Source organism: Anopheles stephensi, chromosome 2, assembly GCF_013141755.1.
Source record: "Anopheles stephensi strain Indian chromosome 2, UCI_ANSTEP_V1.0, whole genome shotgun sequence".
In the NCBI taxonomy this organism is placed as follows: domain Eukaryota; kingdom Metazoa; phylum Arthropoda; class Insecta; order Diptera; family Culicidae; genus Anopheles; species Anopheles stephensi.
The window spans coordinates 31,116,179-31,139,992 of record NC_050202.1 but is presented as its reverse complement, the minus strand read 5'-3'; the positions used below and the strand labels follow the sequence as shown (position 1 = coordinate 31,139,992).

Sequence of the window (23,814 nt, the reverse complement as noted above, 5' to 3'; positions counted from 1 at the left end):
GAAGTTCCGAACAGTTTTGGTTTGGTTGTTGTATGTGCAGCTTTATTTAATTTAAATCTAAATCTTCAAACAATACAGAAAAACAATCTCTCTGCACGGTTTGTGCAGGCCATCTTACCGTAGCAGATGTGATCGATAACATTTTACAATAGATTACTCAACTTGCAATGCTTGCTTACGGAAGCAAATCGTTAGCATATTGTGTCTGTGTAAGCTAACATAAAGCTAAGAATCAACGAACGCAAAAATATGATTCCCCCCTCTGAATTTATCTTTAAAATATCCCTCCCGCCGTAATTCCTGCGTTCAGCAAACACACACTTTGTATTCCTTTGGCGGAGCCTAGCTTCCGGTGAAATCTTTGATCCCATCCCGCATTTCGCATCCCGTCGTTCTTCCAGAGCGACCTACCCTTAAACTAATATACGCCACAATCGTACGATCGTATGGATGGCCATCAGCGACACGATAGCACCACCGCGCACCGTCCCTCCCGCACTCCGGAAGCTGTTGATCTCGAGCTCATCGAAATCGTAATGCTGCGTGTGGTTGTAGTTGGCAAAGTACCAATCCATGTCTTCGCGCTTCCGTATCTCATTTACACTGTCGCCCTCGGAATGATGGTGACTGGATGGGGAAAGATCGATGATGTTCGGTGAACCGAAGTGACGATCGCCACTGTCCGTTTCGATCTTGGGCACCACACGGTGCGGCATACCGGGCGTCGTATTGGGGAAGTACGGTGTAACGGTGGACGAGACCGGTGCGGGCACTTTTTCGATGGTCGACTTTCCGACCGGTGGTCTGTGCGGCGCACCCGGCGCAATCAGTGCCGACAGGGACGATGGCGTGTTGCTTGAACTGTCGTAAAATTCGCGGGTAGGTGTGCGCGCCAAATCACGGATCGTTGGGTTCGGTGTGGTGTACGCTTTGTTGAACCCACCGCTTACCGTGGAACCAATGGTCGGTGTAGCTAGCTCGATTGAGAGACGTGTCGTAAGCTCTCCTCCCTGGGCCCCTGTCGCTTCGGATTCGTTTGGTACGCCATCGATGTCTTCGTCATCGCCAGGATCCTCTTCATCGTCAACGGATTCACCATCATCATCGTCCTCTTCCATCTCGGAATGGGGAGGAGGAATCACTGCACTAGCATTATTTCGCTGTCCTCCAGTAGCATCAACATTTCCATTCGGTAACGGTTTCGGGAGTGTCGCCGCCGGTGCGCCACCCTCCTGCTTACCCGGGATGTGATGCGTTATCCCATCGACGAAGTAAGGTGCACTGTTGTGCGATGGTTTGATGGTGGCCTCAAACTTATTCTGCTGCAAATAGCGCGTCGGTTCCGTCACCAACGGTACACGCTCGTTAAACTCCGTGGGCCACTTTCCGGGCGCCTCGTGGGTATAGTTTTGATTGATGACCTTCAGCGTCGGATCAGTGATGGGAGTAAATCCACCAACCGCGCCCGGCAGCATCGGTGTAAAGCCACCCTTTTGCACGTCCACCGGTGCCTGCTGCCGGAAGGACGTCTGGAAGTAGGGACGATAGAAAAGATTGTTCTCGTTCGTGGCACCGGCATTTTTGTCCAACGGGTCGGACGGTGTTTTCACCGCTACTGCCACCGTGTCCGTCTTAACGCCATCGTTCCGATAGATGATGCTCTGCTCCGGTTCGCCCTGTTTGTACACCTGAACGCGTCCCTTGCCACGTGTTCCGCCCGAGGCTCGATTGTTCGCATTCCGACCAGCTCCGCCGAACATTTTACCAATGTTAAGGCTCGGTATCGGTAGACCGAAGAAGGTAAACGGTGAACCAGCATCTTGCCCACCTGCTGGAGGCGCTACACCCTGCGGAGGACGCTGGAACTGGTTGAACTTGTTGTTGTTAAAATCGACAAAGTTTGTAGAGAAATTTCGTCGATCCTGCTGAGGGTCCTCCGCGAAGGGAGTACTGTTGAAACGCTGCCCATTCGCCAGCCGTGTGTCGTTCAACGCGTTAGGATAATCGACGTACTGATCGTAGAAGTAGTCACTGTCACCCGGGGACGGTGAGCCTGGACGGAACGGAGGTGATGGGCCTGGCGGTACTTCGTAATTTTCCGACCCTCCACACTCATCGTAGTCGAGCGCACGGACAAACACATCACCATGATCGTTGGTCAGCGGATGTTCGCCTGGATGTCCTGGTGCCGTTCGTGCTCCCGATTGGCATTCGGTGCGCGACAAACGCATATCCAGCAACATCTTTCCATCTCTACAGCGTGGGCCGGGATAGAGGCTGCGACTTTCCTGCAACCATGCCATATACCAGAGCATCTCGCAACTGCAGTCCAAAGGATTGCCTGTAAGACAGAGAAAAAGGGAAACTCTCAATTGCCATACAATCGATACTGTCGCTGACGCCTCCATCACACTCACCGTCCACATCAAGTATGGCAATATTTGTACGCAAACTTCGAAAGATCGGTTCCGGGACACGCGACATCTGATTGTTGCGCATGCTCAGCACCCGCAAGCGTGGCATGGTAGCGAACGGTTCACCCTGAATTCCACAGATTTGATTGTTGTCCAGCTTCAGCTCCACCAACCAGTCTAGCCCTCGCAACGGGCTCGGCGTGATCTTGCGTATGCTGTTTGCGGTCAGATCGAGCACCTCCAGATTCCGTACACTGCGCAGCCCAACGCTATCGAGACTGCGGAACTGATTCGCGGACAGGTTGAGGTACACAATCGAGGGCGAGCGATAGAAGCTGTACGGGGAAATGTAGCGCAAGTTGTTCTGCTGCAAATGTACGGCCTGCAAAAGAAGCTCCAGATCGCATTAATATCCAAGCACTTCTAGGCCAACCCCCACTGATTCTACTCACCTGCAAATTGGGAAGATCTTCAAACACACGATCCTTCAACTCCGTCAGCTTGTTGTCCGCCAGTACGAGCTCCTGCAGTTCGGGCAAATTTCTCAACGATCCATGCTCCAACAGTGTCAACTCGTTGCTCGACAGATCCAGGTACTGTAGCAGCGGCAAGTTTCGTAACGAACCCTGATGCAGCTGGTTCAACTTGTTGTTGGACACTTTCAGCTCCTCTAGATTACGCCAGGACACCAGCACATTCGGCGACAGTTCCGTCAGCTGATTAAAGCTTACGTCCAGCTCACGCAGCTCCGTCAGCCCGGACAATGATTCCGGCAGTTCTCGCAGCTGGTTCGACGAAAGGTCCAATGTTTGCAGGGAACGACTGTTGCGGAACGCTTTCGGCGATATCTCCACGATGCTGTTGCGTGAAGCATCGAACTGCTCGAGCAGGGCGTTACTGTCGAGCAGATTGTCGACCAGCACCTCGATCCGGTTGCCTTGCAGATTAAGTTCGCGCAGGTTTTCAAGCGGACTAAAGCACCGTTCGTGAAGCGCCAGTACTCGGTTGTCCTGTAGGTTCAGTATTTCCAGGCGACCCAATCCCGACAGGCTCCCATCGTCGACCGATTGCAGCTCATTGCGGGCAAGGCTGAGGACGCGCAGTTGTGGCGTCGGTTTGAAGACGGCCCGAGGCAGACGTGTCAGCTGGTTGCTGCTTATGTCCAGTATGCGCAGGTTCGGCAGATCCCACAGCTGGCTGGCAGTGGTCGGTGGGGGAAGTTGCGAGATTTTATTACCATGCAGATTAACTCGCTCGACCGCGACCGGTAGTCCCGGGATGAACTCCTGTAAATGGTTATTCCCAGCATCCAGCTCAAACATGTGGTTCAGATTGCGGAACGTAGCGGAATGGATGAGCGTCAGTTCGTTGAAGGAAATGTTGACCGTTTCCAGCATCGGTGTGTGAGTAAAGGCACCCGCATCAATAACTGACAGCGTGTTCCCGCTGACGTCCAGCCGTCGGAGGGATGGAACACCCACGAGCAAATTCGGATCCATTCGGCGGAAATTGTTGTACGAAATGTCTATACCCTTCAGGCCGGGCAGGTTCCAGAATGGCATCGGTAGCTGGTCGTGCAGCGAGTTGTTCTGTAGCCGAAGCTCACGCAACCCAGGCATCGCCATGAACGCGTCCCGTTCGATCATCCGGATGCGATTCTGGTTGAGGTACAGCTGCTCCAACGTGCCGTGTCCTCGCAGGGCACCGAACGGAATCGCCTCCAGCTTGTTGTAGCTCAGATCGAGAAAGCGCAGCATCGGGAGCGCATCGAGCAGCGATCGCAGCTCTTCCACCCGGCCAATCTCGTTCTGCTGCAGGTGCATCATTTCGACGCCACTGCCCGAAGCCTGCAGGAAGGATTCGGGATGAACCCGCCGCAGGTAGTTGTTCTCGAGATGGACCAGCTTCAGGCTGGGCGTCCGGTGGAATGCACCGTGGAAAATCTCCGTTATACCATTATTGTTCAGATACAGCTCCTTCAGTGAGGGCAAATCGACGAAACTACCTTCGCTCAGCTTCGATATCATGTTCCGATCCATGCGGAGCACCTGCAGATTGTGGATGTCCTTGACCGCTCGTCCGATCATGCCAGCATCCGTGATCTTGTTGGCCGACAGCTGAAGCGTTTTCAGCGAAGGTAACCCGACGAACGTTCGCAGATGTACCCAGCTGATGCCATTCTCCGAGAGGTTAATCAGATTCAGCTTTGGCAGATCGTTAAACAGTCCCGCCTCGAGCCGATTTAAGCTACCGCTGCCCGTCACGTGCAACGTCTCGAGATTGGCCAAATCGCGGAAGTGCTGGGGAGCTAGCTCAATTAACGAGCCACTCTGCACGTTTATGTACCGTAGCTTCGGCAGACCGGAGAAGTCCGGAAGGCGTTTCAGATTCTCGCTCTGTATCGTAACCGCTTCCAGCTTGCGCATGCCGGTCAAACTGTCCACCGGGATGCTGCGCAGGTTGCGCTCCACTATGAAGATCTCCACCAGACTTTTGTCCAGATCGTTGAGCCATCCGTTCGAGAGACGCTCCAGCCCGTTGTGGCGCAGCATCAGCCGGAGTATGTTAAGCGGAGCAAAGGTTCGGCCGGGAAGGGAAGGCAAAAAGTTGTTCTCCAGTATAAGCTCGTCGATGGGTCGTATGATTGATTTCGAGACGGCCTTTAAACCCATCAACACCCGCGGTAAGTCACTATGCGAACACCTAGAAGGGAACACCATGCGGAAGGACATTAGAGATTAAGCGATTAGAAGAAGATTTTGCGGAATGTTGCCGGTTCGCTTACCATATCTGTACTTCACTGCCACGCTGTGAACATCTGCATGGTAGTATGATGTCTTGCGGTGGACATATCGTGTCCCGCTGTGCCATCACTGTCGTTACAGCGCAGCACAGGGCCAAAAGCAGGCAGGTGAAGCGGTTCATCTTCCATATCCGTCTCGAATAACACTTGGTACGTAGCGTTGGTATCATTTCTTTGGAACGGTTCCGAACTCTGGTCGATTCGGACATCTCGATTTCAGAGACAGTGCGGCACTCCAAACGGTTAGCGTACGGAGTGGAAGGTCATTTTATTTGCGAGTTTCACTTTCCTTTACGTGCGTATCTTGCCTGCCGAAGAAAAACCCGGGTTGGTTAAGGGTATGGTTTAGTTAAATCGTTTAAAAGTCCAAACATCGGGCGCGAAAGGGGTAAAAACATTCGTTCCGTATTAAAGCCTGTCGGATGCCGTCTTATTCATGGTTAGTTGAAATCCAAACGGGCATAACGAATTGAGCCGCTTTGTCCGCGCGAGTCAAACACCAAAAACCTGACACGAATCACCGGAACGCACCGCCGAATCTATCGTTTGTGTATAATTTTCTTCGGGCTCGTTGACCACCAACAAAGCCACCGGTCACGGGCTTTTTACTGGCTGAGAATTAGTCTCGAGGAAGCGCAAAAGAGAATGAAGCTACCACCACCCACTACGCGGCCAAGATTTCCCCCTGACGATTCCATTGCCCAAGGTCAAGTGGCCGAAAGTGAATTTGCTGCCACGAGAGGGCAGAATATCGGGCTCATTGTTGACATTGCACCGGCCCGGTGGGGTGGGGGCGATTTTTTAAGATTGGGAACACGACTTACGTAAGACAACGCTGGTAACTATCACCTTACCGAATCTCGGAACTACCGCGAGAGGAAGACTTGAAGCGACGAACCCCGCAACAGCACCAGCCGCTGCTGGTGTCAAGAGTGGTCATTCAAATGATTTAAGACGCATAGTTCCGCAATCGTGTACCGTCGGGACCTGACAAGACAAGCTGATTTATGTTCGCGGGAACTGCCACCTACTCACTGAAGCATGCTTCCGAGTTCAGTTTTTGCTGCAACGAGTTATTGCTGTAGGTTAAACACCACTATTTCCACCCCAAAACATTGCTCATTTAATTAGTGTTGATTACTGTTTTTTAAAGAATTCTGTTCGTTTATTTAAGAGTTTAATCTTCTATCTTCGATGATTGAATTTTTTGAGTTTGAAGAAATTTTCGTTCAAGGCTGGTAGTTTCGTATGTAGATGCATAAGTATACATTTGATTCCTTAACAATATGACCAAATTGTCCTTGATAAACAGAAAAATGCTCTACCTTCACGTGCAACGTAAAAAAGGAAAGATTCTCACTCTAAATCAGTACAGCACATACTGAAAAGCTGTATTACAGCTAGATGCTTCGAACTTTAGCGGCCGGATAAGTCTTGTCGGATGCAAGCCTTTGTTTGAATGACACCTATGAGGGATCCTGGAGTGGAATAAAGAGGATGAGTGCTGACTTTTAACAGCCACCAGGTAGTCTAGTCAGTGGAGGATCGGGTCAAAGGATTACCGAGGAGATGATTGAGATATGATATTAAAATCTCTCAGAATGTTAGATACCCCTTCAACTCACTCACAGATTAAGTACCTTGCGTAGTTGAAAATGACCGCATATTTCCCTCATGCCGTAAAAGGGCACACAATGTTCACCTTAAAGATGATGCAACAATATAGGCTCATCAGTAGGATATAGGCTGATTCATTTGCACTGAAATGAAGGTCGTGAAGGTCTGCAATAAAGGTATCTGCTTACCAGTACTGGTTTCGTTGACATGATTAATTGGTCTGAAGCTCTCCTTCACAACCCACATACGTCATCTTCGGACTAAAGTATTCGGATTGTTCAATTTGTATCTTCTTCTAAACAGAAAATTCGGATACTTGTAATGCATGGGGACGATGCTCCGTCGGTGATATGCTGGCAGTACGAAAAATTCAAAATTGGTTCCCTAAGATGATCCCTTGACGTACCCATGCGTACAGCAACGAGGAGAATTCATGATACCACAGGTATGATGAAAAAAGAGGTTAGGCTGACTACTCACAAACTCGGGGAAAAGTGCCTAACATCCAGTCACTCGATCTCACGAAACATGTTTGTGTGAGTGCTGGACCAGTTTTTTGTATCTGTATTGTGCCTGTTTGTGAACTGTACATTTAGTGTTCTTGTAACGTTGCGTCGTAAAGTAGATTAAGTTTCTTTTTAAATAAATAGTATATAAGTGGTCCAAGACATCCTTCTACAGAAGTTCAGAATTTCCACTAACTTCAGTAATACGAGTCGAAAAATCGGCTCTTGTTATAAATCGTAAACGCACTACTCTTGATTAAACACCTTTACGGGAAAGCCAAAAAAGGATGGGGTTATTTAGGTGGACTGAATTGTGAAATTAGTATTTGTAAGGAAATATTCATCAATATTGTTCATTAAAAAGTGGCATGATTATACCCTTAGCTGGATGGTCATTCCTGTGGGCGGGGAAACTGTTTGGGCGGGATTGATTTATTAAAAGGGATTAAAGGGGACAACAAGAAGTCGCACAAACAACCATATTTTGTTCAAACTTAACGCTTTGCATAAGTGTAAAAACACACTCTATAAATACTATAACACTCTATAACCGTCAAATCTGGTTTTCTCCAGGATGAAACGTCCAATAGAACAGAAGGACTGTTAAGTATTAAGAATGTTCTATTCTCGATCTATGAGGCTACTCTTTCAGTTCAGTTGATAACGGAACACCGACCAAACGCTCGATCCTCAACAACAACATGAACTTTCCTTTGGACAAGAGAACACTGTGCAACTACAATATCTCTAGGATACCCAGGGTTGGGTGAACCCTTCCAATCATGGTGTATTGCAAACTAATTGTTTTTGACAGTTTTTAGAAATAAGGTGAAGTTGGGGCGATCCGGTGGCCGAGACCGGCGCCGCTCTACACATGGCAGATCAGGCGCTCAAATCCCATCCGGACCGCTTCCCCTTGCGCAAGGCTAACTACTTTACTACGGGTAAAATTCTGTCAATTCTGGGCTGGTCACGCAATGAGAATGACACCGGACGACCCAGCACGTAAAGTCCTATTAGGCAGTCCACACGGACAGAGGAGGCGTGGTAGGCCCAAATTGAGTTGGAGTGATGGCGCTAAACCGTGAGCGGTATCGAGGATTGTTGCAGCAGGCCAAGGCCGCAAAGCGGTTGTAGCGCCTGATAAGTAAGTAAATATATCAACGGAAATGTGCAAAGAGATCGCGCACAAATGGTAGAGTGCGGATAATCGGCTTGCGTTGTAATGGATGATGCAGACTGGGTATAAATTTTATTATAAGGCACTTTCGGGTGACCGATTCTACACAAACCGCGCAGGACAAAGTACAGAAGTACAGAAAAATTGTGTCAAAAATTTGGTTTATTTCAACCAATATAATAAAAGCAGATGTTAAAGTTTGGGAACGACTTTTGATAAAGCTCGAAGAAAAGTGTCAAGGCAAAATCATGGTAAGCAGGTAAACAGCCTGTGCTGAAGTTAGAAGGGTAGTGTTAGATAAAATGTCCACTCCTTGACGTACACATAGATTGGAACTGGGAAAAGCTACTCTCATCCATAGAGATTAATCGAACAATCAAAGCAAAATTGGAATCGTTCAAAAATAAGTTGAGATATACGGCCTGGCCGTAGTTACAAAATCAAAAAGCCCTGAGTGGTATTTTCAAATTGACCTTAGACTTATTGGGTCCCCTATTGCTGGCCATATTGCATGGCTATTCATAATAACCAATAATGCTCAAATGAGATGAAAATTTTGCTATCGTTAAGAACTTCAAACTCTTAAAAAGGTTAAATGGAACTTTTAAATAACGACATGCGATCAACACTGGACATATGAAATTGACCCTTCTACTGGACATGCTGTATAGTTACTCTTATGTGTGACTACTGAACTGAACGTTTGACAAATGTAATTCGTTGATTGACATAAAGATTAAATCAACTGAAAGAGAACTTAATTGAATTAGATTTACATCTATCCAGCATACTTCTAGCAGTTACTCTGATATAAGCAGTTCTTCCCAAGCTAAACTTCCCGGCCATGCCGCGTGAATATGTCTGACCTAATAGTTCGTAAAGTCATCAATATGACATAAAGAAGCGATTAAAAGAAATGGAATCAATACACTAATGTTGAGTTGCCAGACCTTTTTGTTTGTACTATTTTCCAACCATTTTCTAATGTGGTAAACCATCATTTGCACACATCTAACATTCACTTTTCCTCCGCCATTTGCCTCTGGGCTGCTTTCCGAAGCTGTCGCAACACAATACGTACGTTATTCCGCTTTTGGCTTTGTTGCTACTTTGACAGCTATCATCATGCATCGGATCGATGCAGTATGGTCCTCGCTGTCGCTGCTGCCAGCTCGCCGCAGCAACGCAACGCCAACATCTGATGCAACGTGGAAAAACAGTTTGCTTCTTTCTCTTTTTTCTTCTGGCCTTCCCCCCATGCGGAGGGTTTCCTTTTCCCCCCGGGGTTGTCACGCTCGAAGGAATCGCGTGCCTTCACATCCCATCCCGACTCTACCCGTGGCCAATGCGCAAGGGTGTTGCTTCTGGCGCATACACCCACCCACACACGCATATACCACCCACGTGTGCGGGTGTGTTGGTGTGCAAGACACCTTGGAAGACGGTGTACCGTACGGTTTGGCGCAATATTCGTTTTCGTTGGGGTTTTTTTTTTGTTGTTGCTGTTGTTCCTTACTTGTACTTTGCTTCCTTCACGCCAGGTGGATTCGCGCGTATTGCTAACCTAGTTTGGTGGTTCCCCCCTTCGGAAGGGCGCAGTAGGGCGAAAGGAACCCAAAGTTCGCAAATCGTACGTGAGCGACGGGTGTGACTTGGGGCCATAAAGTTCAGGAAGAGCAGCACCGTCGCCTGTCCTACCAAAGGCCGGAGAAAAGCTCCGCACGTCAGCTACGTCGTCGTGGCCCGACCAAGAGTTACGAGAAAACAATTGCCATTGAGAGTGAATCTGGCGTTTTGGGGCCATTTTATGCGTCGGGCTTAGTCTTAACACGCAGCTTGCGCCACCGTGCCAGGTGTTTGGCGAGGCGTGAACAAGCCGTCGGTAGCGGGCGAGCCGAAAAGCGGTCCCCATTCGATCGAGCTGGGCTCACTTTCATGCGCTTTTTAGCAACAAAGCAAAATAAGAGAAAAAATAAAGCAGACTGTTACTTTTATTCACAGTCGAGTAAATAATTAAACAAAATGTACCACGACAAGAAGAAGGCCCGTGGTCGGTGTTACTTAACAACGTTAGGGTGACAGTTTCCGGAAAATGCGGACAGTCTTTCCAAACTCCAGTCTGTCATACTCCATTTATGCGTTTATGCGTCGGGAAGAGGGAAGTACGCATCCCAGACGATCCAGTTCGTGCTAATCGCTCCAAAGAAAATAAGTTACCGTACTTTATCGTCATTAGGTGGCGTAGTTGCGCGTGTGCTCCTGTTGCTCCAGTTGAGCTGCAGCGGAGACACAAAACCATTTACGGGAATCCACTAGCGGTTAGCACTATTAGACACGCTTCGTAATAGTTTCTGCGTAATAGTAGTAATGCTGCAGCGGGGTGGGGGCTATCCCCAAGTTTCCGTGCCGTGCCGTGTGCCGTATCAGAGTTGGCGAAGTTTGGCCCGAAACGATCACGAGAAATCGGTGTCATCCCGGTGGGGACGAGGTACGCAAATTGTTGCCAGTTCTAGCGGGCTTTATGGGGTGTAAGCATGAGCTGGGAGCCTACGAGGCAGATGTCCTACGATGGATGTATCGGAGCATGAAATATGATGTCGTTTATCGGCGGGTAATACCGCGCCGGGGGGAAGTTTTCCTACTGCCCTAGAAATTAGATACGCGAGGAGAGATGTCAAAGGCAAGCGCATTCGCTGTGTGGCATGAAATTGTTTTAACTAAACTAAACTTGATTGGAGCTTTTGCAATCGAAATTGCTACTTCATACTTCAAAACTCATCTGAAATTACACATGCCATTTAATGGATCTGACTGTCCTATCACCGTTCTATAGTGTCTTATAGGAATTATTTCCAAATAGAAACTCCCCCACGGTGTGTCAATTTCGTTGCTTATCAAACCAACGCCCAACGGAAGCTTTGCTATCGATCGTCGTGCAGCCAGGGCAGTGGCAGGACTAGGTCTTTGGTCTAGGTGAGTAAAACCGACAGGATTTCCCTCGCCGACGAGGCCCTCCTAACCGAGCAGCCGCTCCTTCGGCTCCTAGGTTGGACCGCCACTGAGCCAGGGACTGGCCTCCCAGGAGTAGACATCGATTGTCATACCTTGGACGTACGCTATTCGTGTCTCCATGCAAGGACTCTAATTGCATATCGCGTAGGATTATTTCTATACGCCAAAATTGAATCCAGATGTTAATCTGATTGGGCACCAAACAATACTAGCATATTCTATCCCTGGTCGAACTAGCGCACAAAAAGGTTCGCTCTTTAGTTGTTCTAAAGATAATACAGCTAAGCGGCTTTGTTAAAAAAAAACCTAATTCTCTATCACATTCAGTACGCTGTAGCAAAATATTGTCAATTTTGTAGGCAAATAATACTGAACAGATGGATCTCGAAGAGGATAGTACTTGACATTTTTGTACGGACATTCACAACCACCGTACTCACACTACTCACTACATCCCATGTCTTTCGATTGGTTGGCAAAATGGGATGTGGAAAGTACCACGAAAGTATGTAACCAACTTTACAACTGCTGCTATTAAAACCGTAAATCACCGGATTACAGATGCCTGCTACTGTCACATAAATCACTTACGCCACGGACCGCGCAGCACCTGTTTGCTGAAGATAAGTAAGAAACGCTGCTGTTTTAAAATTTGTCTTCACTTTTGATACACTTTTACGGACCAGTTTTTCAAACCGATTTTTTCGTTAAAAACCACACATACACTCACACGAACACAGTGCTCTCGCCACCTCTTTCACAATGCGCGCCAGGTGAAACAGATTGATGGTTTATTATTATATTAAATATTTCTTGATTCAGTAATTGCTACACTCCAACAGTTGCTGCTAAGCATCCTCTAGCCAGTCAGCAGCCAGCCAAAGCAAACCAAAACCAAAAACTGGAATTTTAATACATCCAAAAACTAAAACAAAACAAAGCCTGCGCACTCGGCACCAGCACACTACCGGCCACACATCACTTTCTTCGTCGGGATCGTAAAATTTCACTGTTCACTGATCACTTTCCAACGATGGTTTTTTGGTTGGGTTTTGCCTTGAAAGAAGCAGACGGAACACACTCTCACGCTTGCCCTAACTATAATAAGCTTTTCGAGATAAACTTGAAGTAGATTTTCTTCACTCACACATCCACACGTTGACGTTAGAATATTACCTTTTTTTTGCTGAATATTATCTTCAGTTGCTTTCGATTAAAACCTATCCGCTTCTAGCCCACTATATTACTTCGTTTTCCACGTTTGCGCCCGTTCGCTTTAAGCTTTGCGCCTTCAAACGTTACGCAAATTGGGTGAGAATTATTATGCACATATACAATTTATGCGATGTTTCGTGACTCACTTTCGCAAACGGCTCCCTGACTGACGATCACTGTTGAAAGCACGATCACGATCACCAAAAAGCACGGTTGCCCGGACGAGAACGAATGCACAGGAAACGGTTGGACTCTGAATTTTTTCAATTCGTAGTTTTGGTGGTTTTTTTTTTTCGGCACACAATCTCGGGAAAACCGCACACAGCGCAAAGATTTCACCACGCACGATCCGTTCGCAAGGAGCTTTCGATGATGTCTGAGCTGGTGCTCGATTATTCCGTTCGGGTAGGTTGTATTGTGTAAAGTGCGGACCCGCCGTTCCATGCAATAGAGGGCTTTTCTTCACAAAGCCCCCACCTCTCTACGGCACACACACACACACACCAACACACGCCCCCGGAAAAATCCTCCACTGCGGTACCATCGCCAACAATCACCACCATCATCACTGCAGACGACGAATTACATTGCCACGGTTGAAGGAGAAGCTGCCTCTTGCGTACAGCAGCCAGCAGCAGCAGCAGCAGCAGCAGCTAGCGCCGAAGCTGACGGGTGCTTGGGGATGGGTTTGAATAGCGATGGGTTTAGATGGATGGATGGATGGATGGTTAGGTTCGGTATCTTTGAATCGAATGGCGAAGGAACACAATGAAACGATTGCGAATCGCCACCAGAAATCAGCTTCCCGTTTCCTCCCACCCGTCGCCTCGCTGGCCATGGCAACCGTGCACCATGTGTTGCGTTACAGCGATCATAAATGCTGATCGGACGACCGTAGTAGAAGCGTGTGAAGGAGCGCAGCAGGATCAGCGCGGAAGTTTCCGATGGGTTTTGGTGAATACGATTAGTGAGTGTGACCCCATACGAGGGATGTACTCTAAGTTCACTTATGACGCATTATGACATCAACGCACGGAGACGGACGCGTTATTCAAGTCTCTACTGTCAAAGTTGTAGAATTCGAAAGGAACGGAGGTGATGAAAGTAGTTTGGTCAGTGATACAAACTGCGCGATAAGGATTCACCCTCCTATCTGTCAGCTCAGATACCGTGACTAGGCAGATTTGAACTTTCAACAGCTTGTTTTATGCATAATTTATAAATGTAGTCGAGGGAATCATTTTCCAAAACGACAGGTACCGGCCATCTCAGTTGCATATAGTGACGTGTTAAGGAGATAATGAAAGTTACTGAGCATTATTTGTGGGTGTGTGTGCGTGTAATGCACTCATTTCTATGAGTTTGTATACAAATTGGAGACATTATATCTCATAAACCTCACATAAATGCTCCTTTATGAGCAAATAATGCCTAAGAGAATCGCTTGTGGGATAAACTTCAAGGTAATGGAATGAATACGAACTGTGGGTAGAACAGACGGTAACGAAATACGGAAGATATACTTAGCTTTGGCTCCGTGTTCGGAACAACGGCGAAAGGTTGTCTGACTTGGGCGAACCCATTACTCCGCTTATAGCAACTGTTCAGGCAGCCGAGAAGATTCCACAAGAGAGAATATTCCTTACTGAAATGGTGGAGTCATTGAGACCTTACCTTGAGTAGGGCAATTCTCGATGCTAATCGATCAAGTTGGTCAGGCGACTTTGGATATTCGGAAGAAATATAATTTAATAGCGCGATGGAGTATTAAGGTATTATTTTTTTTATGGAAGACTTGTTGGAGAAGTCTTATTCTGACAACCAACACTATGACTAACAAGTCATCGTCTTGTTATCTTACTTCTTTTATAATAAAACTTGATTTTTTTTCAACTGTAGTGCCGTCGAACCATAAGACGCAATGAGCTCTTTTGGAAGTAAGAATGACGATGGCCTACATCACATGCCAGGTGATCTCAGGGCTCCCTACTATCATCAATGGTCTGCGGCCAGTAGATGGACTTGCCCGTCTTCTTTTCAATCTAGCGCTATAGAGAGGCATCCGTGACTTGCAGATCCTGGCATACTTTGATGACACAGACATCATTGAAGGCTTGAAGCTCTCCTCTGTAGCAGAAGCTTACCAAAGGATCGATCCAGCGGCACTTAACCTCGGGCTGGAGATTAACGAGGTGAAAACCTAACCTAACCGAGGGTAAAACCGACAACATCATTGATGTTGAGTTACGCGCAAGAGTGCTGGCTGCCAACCGGTCATACTACAGCCCAAGGAAACTTCTCCACTCAAAATTTACCGGACGAAGTATTGAACAACTCAGAACAGAGTTCTGAGACACAAACTCTGTCCAAAACTGATGAAATCCTCTTAGCCGCGTTCGAGAGAAAGATGTTCAGAAGGATGCTTGGCCTTTGATTTTGTGATAGGAGAATGCAGGAATCTATGAGCTGTATGGTGATGTCACCATTTTGGAGCGAATTATACTCGCCATGTCCCTGTGTGCTGGTCATGTCATGAGAATAACACCGGACGACCCAGCCCGTAAAGTCCTTTTAGGCCGATCACACGGAGATGGAGTAATGACGATGATCCATTCGCAAGAGCGGCCGGGATAATCGACGACCGGGATTTTAGACGACGGCTCCGGACCATGAGCGATATTGAGGATGGTTGCAGCAAGCCAGAACCGAGAAGCGGTTGTAGAGCCACATAAGTAAGTGCCGTCGTACCCGTATCTACAATTTTCGCACATCATGCCTTCGATGACCAAATCGTCATTGCAATATTCAACTCACGTGACCCGTGACTAAATATAACTCGATATTATGTGTGTCTTTTTCCACCACTTAACGCGGTATGGTTCCAACTTGTCAATTCATTTTAATCATTTTCATGATCATTAATGGTTGCAAATCCGCATCACATTCACTCAAATCCTTAGATAAGTGAGTCGTATGAATCAAAAAAGTTATTCAAAAGAAAAAACTAGCAGTATCGCATTGAAGCCTTTTGGATACGCTCCGGAAAATGGCAGTGGCAGTGAAGGAATTGTAGATTAGGAAGGGATATTCAACAATCGACCTACCGGAAATTGGTTCATCAGAGAATCAACCTCGCCATCTTTCCTATTGTATTCTGCGTTATCCTAAAGACTTGTAATCTTCGACCAGCATTGCAGAAAGCTGATCGCCAAAAGATAGCTTAAAATCAAAACTTTTTTATTTTTTATTCATGAAGAACGGCGTGGCCGTATTGCTTAAAACTAAATTACAAAAATTAATACAATTCACAATGGTTTGGAGACATTTCCTTCTCCAAACCGTGAAAGGGCACCTTATCCCGGGCGGCTCGGTTAATAATAATTCCGTCATCCAAATTCGAGCTGTACGATATCTCTATTTGGAATGTAATTAAATGGAAAATGGAATCAGGTTGTCAGTACAAGTAATACAAAAAACAAATCCTGATATCATCAGCATAAGGAAAAGGAATTTTGTAGGAAGCAAAAATATTCTTAGGTCGATTAATAAATAGCACGAAATGTAAAGGACATACGCAAACGTATGCGAAAGCCGAAGAAAGATATCGTTATAGGAAGCAGACACCCGAAGGCTTGCCTAATTGTTCATCAATCAACGGCGATGTTTAATCTTATCTTAAGAAAAAGACGGTCGATTTGCTGCAATCATCTTCAAGCAATCAAAGCCCGTATTTCGTTCAGTGAATGAACGAACATTTCATTCAACGTATGTAGCACGTTTCTGTACGGTTCTCCATTTCGAGTGCACCCCTTTGAGGGACGCTGGTACCTGTAATCGTTGCTCAGGTGTGCGAAAAAAACACAACAATCCCTTAAGGATTCTTGGAAAAACACAACAATCCCCCGCATACAGAATACAGTCAGCAGGGGCCAATAATCTAACCCAGATCTTAAACCTTTTCGGAAACGCCACATGGAAGCATTCAATTCGGAAGTGACGTCAGATTAAGCATTCATACTGTTTTCTCATTTCTGTTGCTTAGCTGTGTTTTTTTTTGCTCAAAATATCAATCAATGTCATCGAAATATATAACCTGAGTTAAAAATAAAAATCAAAACTGCATCTACTAATATGCCCTTACCGCGAAAGTCAGCCGACTACATTATTCGTACGTCATACGTTATTGTTTGTTATTTTTTATTTAGCTTAACATTACTGCCGATTGCGTGTCGTGGCAGCAAGAAAGCTTATGTAAATTGTTGCCTATCTCAGGCACATCCGGTCGTGATATGTTGCTTGCGTTAGGGCGGTGCTTACTGGCGGCTATAGGAACTGATAAGCTGTTCTCCGAACGAAAGTACGAACAATTTATAAGCTTCACAATTCGCAACATGTGTAGTCATACATGTATTAAATTAAAAAGAAATATAGTTAATATTTTCTCGCAATTACTACTCCAATGGCAAGTACAACTTCTTCTTCTTCCTCCTCTTCCTTGGCACTAAAACCTCGAGAGGTCTCGGCCTGCCATTTCCGGCTATCTGTGACCCAATTTTACCCGTAGCAAAGTAGTCAGCCATGCGTACGGGGAGGCGGTCCGGATGGGATTTGAACCCCGGCCCTGCCGTGGTGTGAAGCCCCTGGTAGAACTATCTAAGGAATTATGGCACAAAGGACAGTCAAATTAAGGAATCTAGGCAAAAAATCAAATTTCCCTAAGGTAGGAGTCACCGGTGAGACTTAAAGGACTAGTCCAAAGGTGCAAGCGTAATGGACTGACTATCTGCATCGAGAAATGCTTCTGTGTGTCTTTTAGTCGATGCAGGAGCCCAGTTACTGCTATCTACTTCATGAACGGCACTGCAGTTATTCGACAAAATCATGCCAAAGACCTGGGCGTTCTGCTTGGCTCTAGTTTGAACTTTAAACAGCAGACCGATGACGTTATAGCCAGAGGAAATCAATTACTTGGTGTTGTTATCCGGACAACTAACAAATTCCGCAACCCCATGTGCATCAAAGCTGTCTACAACTGTATCGTTCGTTCGGTTCTGGAATATTCGTGCGTAGTCTAGAGCCCAACTACTGCTTCTTCAATTGCTCGACTTGAGGCGATTCAACGTAAGCTCACGCGATATGCCCTACGCCTACTTCCCTGGCAGGATCGCAATAATCTTCCTCCGTATGCTGCGCGGTGCCGTCTTCTAGGCCTTGAGCCTCTTTCGGTTAGAAGACGTAATGCACAGTGCTCTTTCATCGCTGGATTGCTAAATGGCTCTATTGACTCATCGCATTTGTTGCATCGAGTCGAAATCTATGCACCTTCCCGAACACTTAGGGCTAGAGAAACTCTACGGCTCGCTCAACCCCGTTCCAGCGCTGGTCGGTCTGACCTTATGTTCCGCATATCGGTTGTCTTCAACACTGCTTCGGATTGCTTCGAATTCGACATCTCAAATCAGTGCTTCAAGGAACGTCTCCGGCTTTTGCCGTGGCCGCAGTGAATTGCGATGAATATTTTGTTTTTATTTTTTTTTAATGATTTGTTACTTCTTAATTAGGCCACGCGGCCCGTTGAAGATTAAAATAAATAATAATAATAATAGTTGTACAAACTTTGGGATGGGATCTGATGGATGTGGTCGTGCATTCAAACTAGTTTTAGCTTTAAAGATAGTTTTAAAATAAAAATTAAATTTCCTAAAATGTAAACCCACGGCTCTCTTTCCAGATCGTAATACGAAGAAAGGATCTGGAAGCGTTTTGATACCGACTAAGTCGTGTGAAGACTTGCGCTCAATTAACAGACCACAGCTCTGTTCACTAGCGCGTCTTTAGTGCGCACATTTGTATTCGAATTCTGAATCCTGGACGTCGGTTGGCATTCAAATACTTTACACCCAGATTCCTACAAAGGTCGCATGACCTTGTGGTGAGTAATCAAAAACGCAAAAATACGTTTCCACAATAGTAAACCTCGTCGAAACAAACAATAACGAACCAGTTGGTTGGTTCGTCTAATTTTATCGTTTGTCACGTGATGCTTGTTGACAAGACTTCATTTCTCATTATTGGCCAACACGCTGCCTGAATCGGTATTACAACAGCACCCTCCAAAAACAAATCTCGAGGACACTACACCTTCGCTGTATGCAGGCCCAGTAATAATTGCTCACTTCCTCCAGATGCCTTCCTTAAGTGGCCATTTCACAAGCGACCAGGTTAGTGTCCTAAAAAAGTACTAATAGAAACAATGGCCGCGAAGGAAAAAAACACACACACAATTCACAATGCGTATTAGAAGCAAAGCTGGTTTCTTTCTCCATTTAGCACACTTCCGCTCGCGGGGGGTGGGAGTGGCGGGTCATTGACACAGCAAATGGTGACAATTATGGTTTTGTGTCCATTTTTCCACCCATAACTTGGAATCGCCCAACAATTGCAGCCAGAGCGATGCGCGCTTCGGTGAGTTTTTATTTTCCTTGTACCGAAAAGCAAGTGGCCTCCTCCTTTCTAAGTCTTGCTGCCAATGTGGCTTCTACAGAGCTGGTGCCTCTTAAAGCATTTGTTTGCTAGCGCTGGCAAAGGTGTAAATCGTCCGGTTCCACCCGAGGCGCGTGGTCGTGCGTGCCGTGTGCGTGTGTGTGTCCATCACCTTGACGGTAAACACCAAGGGAGGCGACACCGAAGCGCTGCAAAGTATTTCGCAAAACCGGCAGGGTTTTGCTCTTTCTAAACAATGAATCTAAAATTAAGGAAATTGTAATTTGCCTCTTTCTTCAGCCCCCAAGCACAATGCTGGCGGGTCTCCGAAGGCCAAACCTTCCCAGCGTACCGAAGGGTAACGCTTTCCTAACCCATCCCTGCCTGCCCTACCCTGTTCGAGTGCGCAACCGTTTGGTGTTCCGTTTGACCTCCGACCATCGGCCGTTTGTACAGTTTGATGAGGCAAATTTTTGTCAAACAATATGCAAAAGCGCCGCTGCACACACACTGCAACCGGAAGCGATCATGGCCTGCTGGATGTTGGAGTAGTTGACCGTGGCCGCAACAACGTCAGGTGATCTTCATAATCGCTTTATTTTGAATTTGAATACTTATTTGTTGCCGTTGGAATGATGATCAAGGTGAGTGCGTTGGGTTGCATTGTGTGTGTGTGTGTGTGTGTGTGCGGTGCAGCTGGCCGCTACAATGTCATCTTCTCGTACGGCGCAGGGGTGCATTGCCAGCCAATCGATAAGTGCACCAGTGCAGGGGGGTTGAATGTGCACGTTAATCAACAACACACCGGATGAATTCGCAACCAACTAAAATTCATTGTGGGATGGCCGACAACGACAAGTTCACATAATCCATAAGTCCATTAATGGAACATTTAGAGTGTTTTTTATGTCCTCACGATCGAATCTTGCAACCATTTTCAATCCAGTAAATTGGCTTACACCTGTTTGCTTTGATTAAGGAGTTTTTGTCTTCAATTTCAGCCTTATGTAGCTTAAGCGTAAACAGTGATTCGCGACGACGACGGAAGAGATAAGATTCCTTTTTTTGCTGAGATAAGATTGCTTGCAAGTAAATCAAACAGTTTCCAGTGAAAGCCGATCAGATTTCAGACGGAAACTAAGCAAGATATATATTTATAGATGGGAAAGAGAACCTTCAAAAACATTTAGAACACGATCATAATTATGGATACAAGCTAACTGCACACTGTACGAGCATCGAGTAGTGATTCCGAATGCACTTCACCAGGCTATTCTTAAGTATGCGTACTGGCCTGGGATAGATGTTGAAATCGAGCGCATAACGAAAGCACGAATGCACACGATATGGACCAACTGGACCCCCTAAGTTTGGCAAATATCATTGGGAATATCCGTACGCCCCGTGGGAGCGTCCAGTGACCCAATTCTATGCTTCGTATCGTTTTAGACGCTTTCAGTAAGTGGGTTAGAAATCAAACCCACAACGACCACAATCTACATCAGTAAATGCGATAATACTCGATGAGCTCTTCGTCACATATGGAGTACCGATCGCGGTAGTGTCTGATAATGGCTCTCAATTATCACCGGTACACCCTGACGGCTTGCTGCAACAGTACAGAACAGAACTCCACATTCGGCAAAAAAAAAGATACGTCAGCTGAACTGTTTATAGGACGCAACGTTCAAACGCGTTTAGACCTGGGGGGTGATGTCATATCAGATAGCACAAGTATGGCAAAATGGATACTGGGAAAAAATCGCTGCTCATTTAGGAGAATTACATTGCGATATCATGTACGACGGCAAACATCTAAAACGGCATTTAGATCTAATCAAGTAATAAACAACTAACAGAAAATCGGTGATGCTGATTCCTGCAGATGCCAATGCGATACGCCTTTCACGAGCACGCAATGATAGCAAGAACTAGAAGATCTGACCGACCGTCTTACGGCGCAATAAAAGAATTGGGAATCCACCTCTTAGATTCGCTCCCAAAACTACTACATACTAGTAAAGGAGGGAGGAAATGTGACCTAAGTGTAATCGTCATAGAAGTGAATGTTAATGCGAAGGATGTATATAAAAGGAACACAACAGTCATGAGGGCTTTGCAGATTTAAAACAGTTTTTTCCTTAATACGAATGCGATTGGTGACTTGTTATCAAGGTCACCAATAAATTATTGGCGAGTCCATATTTGAAATGTAAGTATTCCTCGCACGCTTCCTTCCTAGCATTCTGTCCAGGCTAGACTTACTTTAAACACGAAATCGAATAGTCAATCAGTTCGAGAGACTGGTAGCGTACATGTGATTGTATGGACAACCATTAGTGATTGAGACATAGCGACCATGAAAATTATGAAATTAAGGATTTTAGGTCCAAGCAGTGGCGGGTCAAGATATTTGGAGCCCCCTGCAGATTGGCAGTCGAGGCCTCTCTAGTTGTGATTTTAGAGGGAAACAACAGGATTTCCCTCGCCGACGAGGCACCACTGACCGATGAGGCCCCGAGCGGCCGCTCTTTCGCTCTTAGGTTGATCCGCCACTGGGTCCATGCGGATATCTGGATCTGGGAAGGACGAAATATATCATGGAAACCATGTTTTCGTAGAATCATGGCATAAAGCAATAAGCGTCAAGTTACCTATCTATTGTAATTAAAAACAAAAAATTCATGAAATAAATAGAAAACGGCCGTCACTTATTTACTGCTAAGAGTGCTGCTTACAAATATTCCTGCTCCTATTACAAGACCCACGGCAAAAGATCAAGAACTCGGATTAGATCTTTACCATGCGTTTGATCGTGGAGAACAGAACACAACAGCTCAACTCTTATTTTTTGTACATGATTTAAAGCCGCACATGGGGCTCTTTTGCATTTTGGGCAAACTAACCACATTAACGACGCGATGTGATTGATGACTCATGTCCGATATTGGAGGAATCAATAGACAGCTTTCAATGTTCTTTACATCCAACAAAGACTTGCACTAGAGCGAGACTAGCTTGAGCTCCGGCTATCATCAATCCTGATGCTCTACTTCTACTTATCTCTTGGCCTAACGGCCTCTTAGGGCATGTCTGCCATTTCTGGCTTACTAGACTTGTTGATACCGCTGTGTTGGATCGTTGGTCCTCACTATGGAGGATTAGCCCAGATAAAATTTGAACCCCCCCAGTTCTGCCGTGTGAAGATCGCCGCCGCTGTCGCGTCTTCTACCGGGCCGCTCTTGATGCTGAAGAGAGCAATTAAAAATATAGTTGTCAAACATTCGGGAGTTAGCTTCTTCAAGTCAACATCAAACTTGTATACGGCTAATGACGTGTACAGTATGGATTTATGGCACTTTCAGGAAGCAGAACGTAATACAAATGTCAAACAATCAACTTTTAACTCTAAAAAAGACTAAAAAAAATAATTCTTCGCCTTCTTCATTACAATCTCTAAAGGTCAATCTCTCAGCCTGCCATGTATGGCTTTCTGTAACTTGATTTTACCCGTAGCAAAGTAATCAGCGGAAAAGAGGCCCATAATGTCCAGCCCTTCTTATGGATTTCGGATCTCTATAAATGTTCAATGCTTCCAATGTTCAATGTTCCACAAAGTTCGCGTATAGGAAGATCCGCCTATGCCGATATGTGCAGGTACATCCCCTTCAAGGCTTGAGCGTCTGCTTAGTTTGCGAATTACGAGTTTGAAGGTGCGCGAACAAAGCGGCGGCACGAGGCACTAAATTCAGAAAGAACGTTGTATCCATTGATATTCGTTTATGCAAGCATAATTAACTGTTGGCGGGGTAGATGGCCTCTTATGTGGATTCCCGTACGAGGGGACCAGTATTAGCAGCTTTTTATAAGGGGCCTTGACCGAACCCTGCCAGCAGGTGCATACTTCGAGAGGCCAGATCTGCCACTGTCTTTTGGTAATAAAATTGCCTACGAAATGCAGTTTCTAGGCAATAGTTTTCGTTTAAGTTTAATTAATTTTCATTTTCATGATGTAAACATAAACGTGACAGTTTGGTCTAAATGCTTTTTTCCCACGGCCAAATGTCAAAATACATTGAATGCATCGACATCCTCTCAAAGGACCTTGTTTTTAACTGTGGAGTGCCGATCAATGATAGATTACTTCGAGGGGCTGGTTATGTAGTAGTAGTATTTTTTTATTTATTTAGAGTATGGCGGCTCTATGGCGTATAATAAACACCGAGTATGTTGACGAATAACAATTTCACAACAACAACAAAAAAACAAAAAACAGCAGTTAACAAGGCATTTCCTCCCTGTTATTTGCTTTATCCCGGTCATACTCGGCTTTAGTAGTAGTAGTAATGAGTATTTATATTTTGATATGGAATACACAGGGTTTTACTATATGTATTTATTTATATATGCTATAGACGATATTGCTATATTGTCTGCGTATAAATATTTGTTAAAATTTTTCATAGAAGGAATTTTTCAGCCGTGTAAATATTAAAAAGAAGAGGGGATAAAGTACTTCCTAGAGGTACTCCTGCCGTGGGAGAGTAAGATTCTGATTTACAGGAGCCAATATAAAGTTATATT

The 23,814-nt window shown here is 45.8% G+C and overlaps 1 protein-coding gene across 1 annotated transcript; it reads right to left on the bottom strand.

The window, feature by feature from the left end:
* Positions 1–20: 20 nt before the first annotated feature.
* Positions 21–13,141, bottom strand: LOC118503237 (protein artichoke). Its single transcript, XM_036036246.1, has 5 exons — positions 12,894–13,141; positions 5,200–5,525; positions 2,867–5,117; positions 2,418–2,796; positions 21–2,341 (listed from the first exon to the last, which is right to left on the bottom strand). Exons 2-5 carry the CDS (start codon positions 5,424–5,426, stop codon positions 414–416), a joined length of 4,785 nt encoding a protein of 1,594 aa, XP_035892139.1. The 5' UTR covers positions 5,427–5,525; positions 12,894–13,141; the 3' UTR covers positions 21–413.
* Between the last annotated feature and the right edge of the window lie 10,673 nt (positions 13,142–23,814).

Coding starts and splice junctions, on each gene's coding strand:
- LOC118503237 (XM_036036246.1), bottom strand. CDS start 5,426: ATGTCCGAATCGACCAGAGTTCGGAACCGTTCCAAAGAAATGATACCA. Junction 2,797..2,866: donor AAGATCTTCCCAATTTGCAG/GTGAGTAGAATC, acceptor CTTCTTTTGCAG/GCCGTACATTTGCAGCAGAA. Junction 2,342..2,417: donor TGCCATACTTGATGTGGACG/GTGAGTGTGATG, acceptor TCTGTCTTACAG/GCAATCCTTTGGACTGCAGT.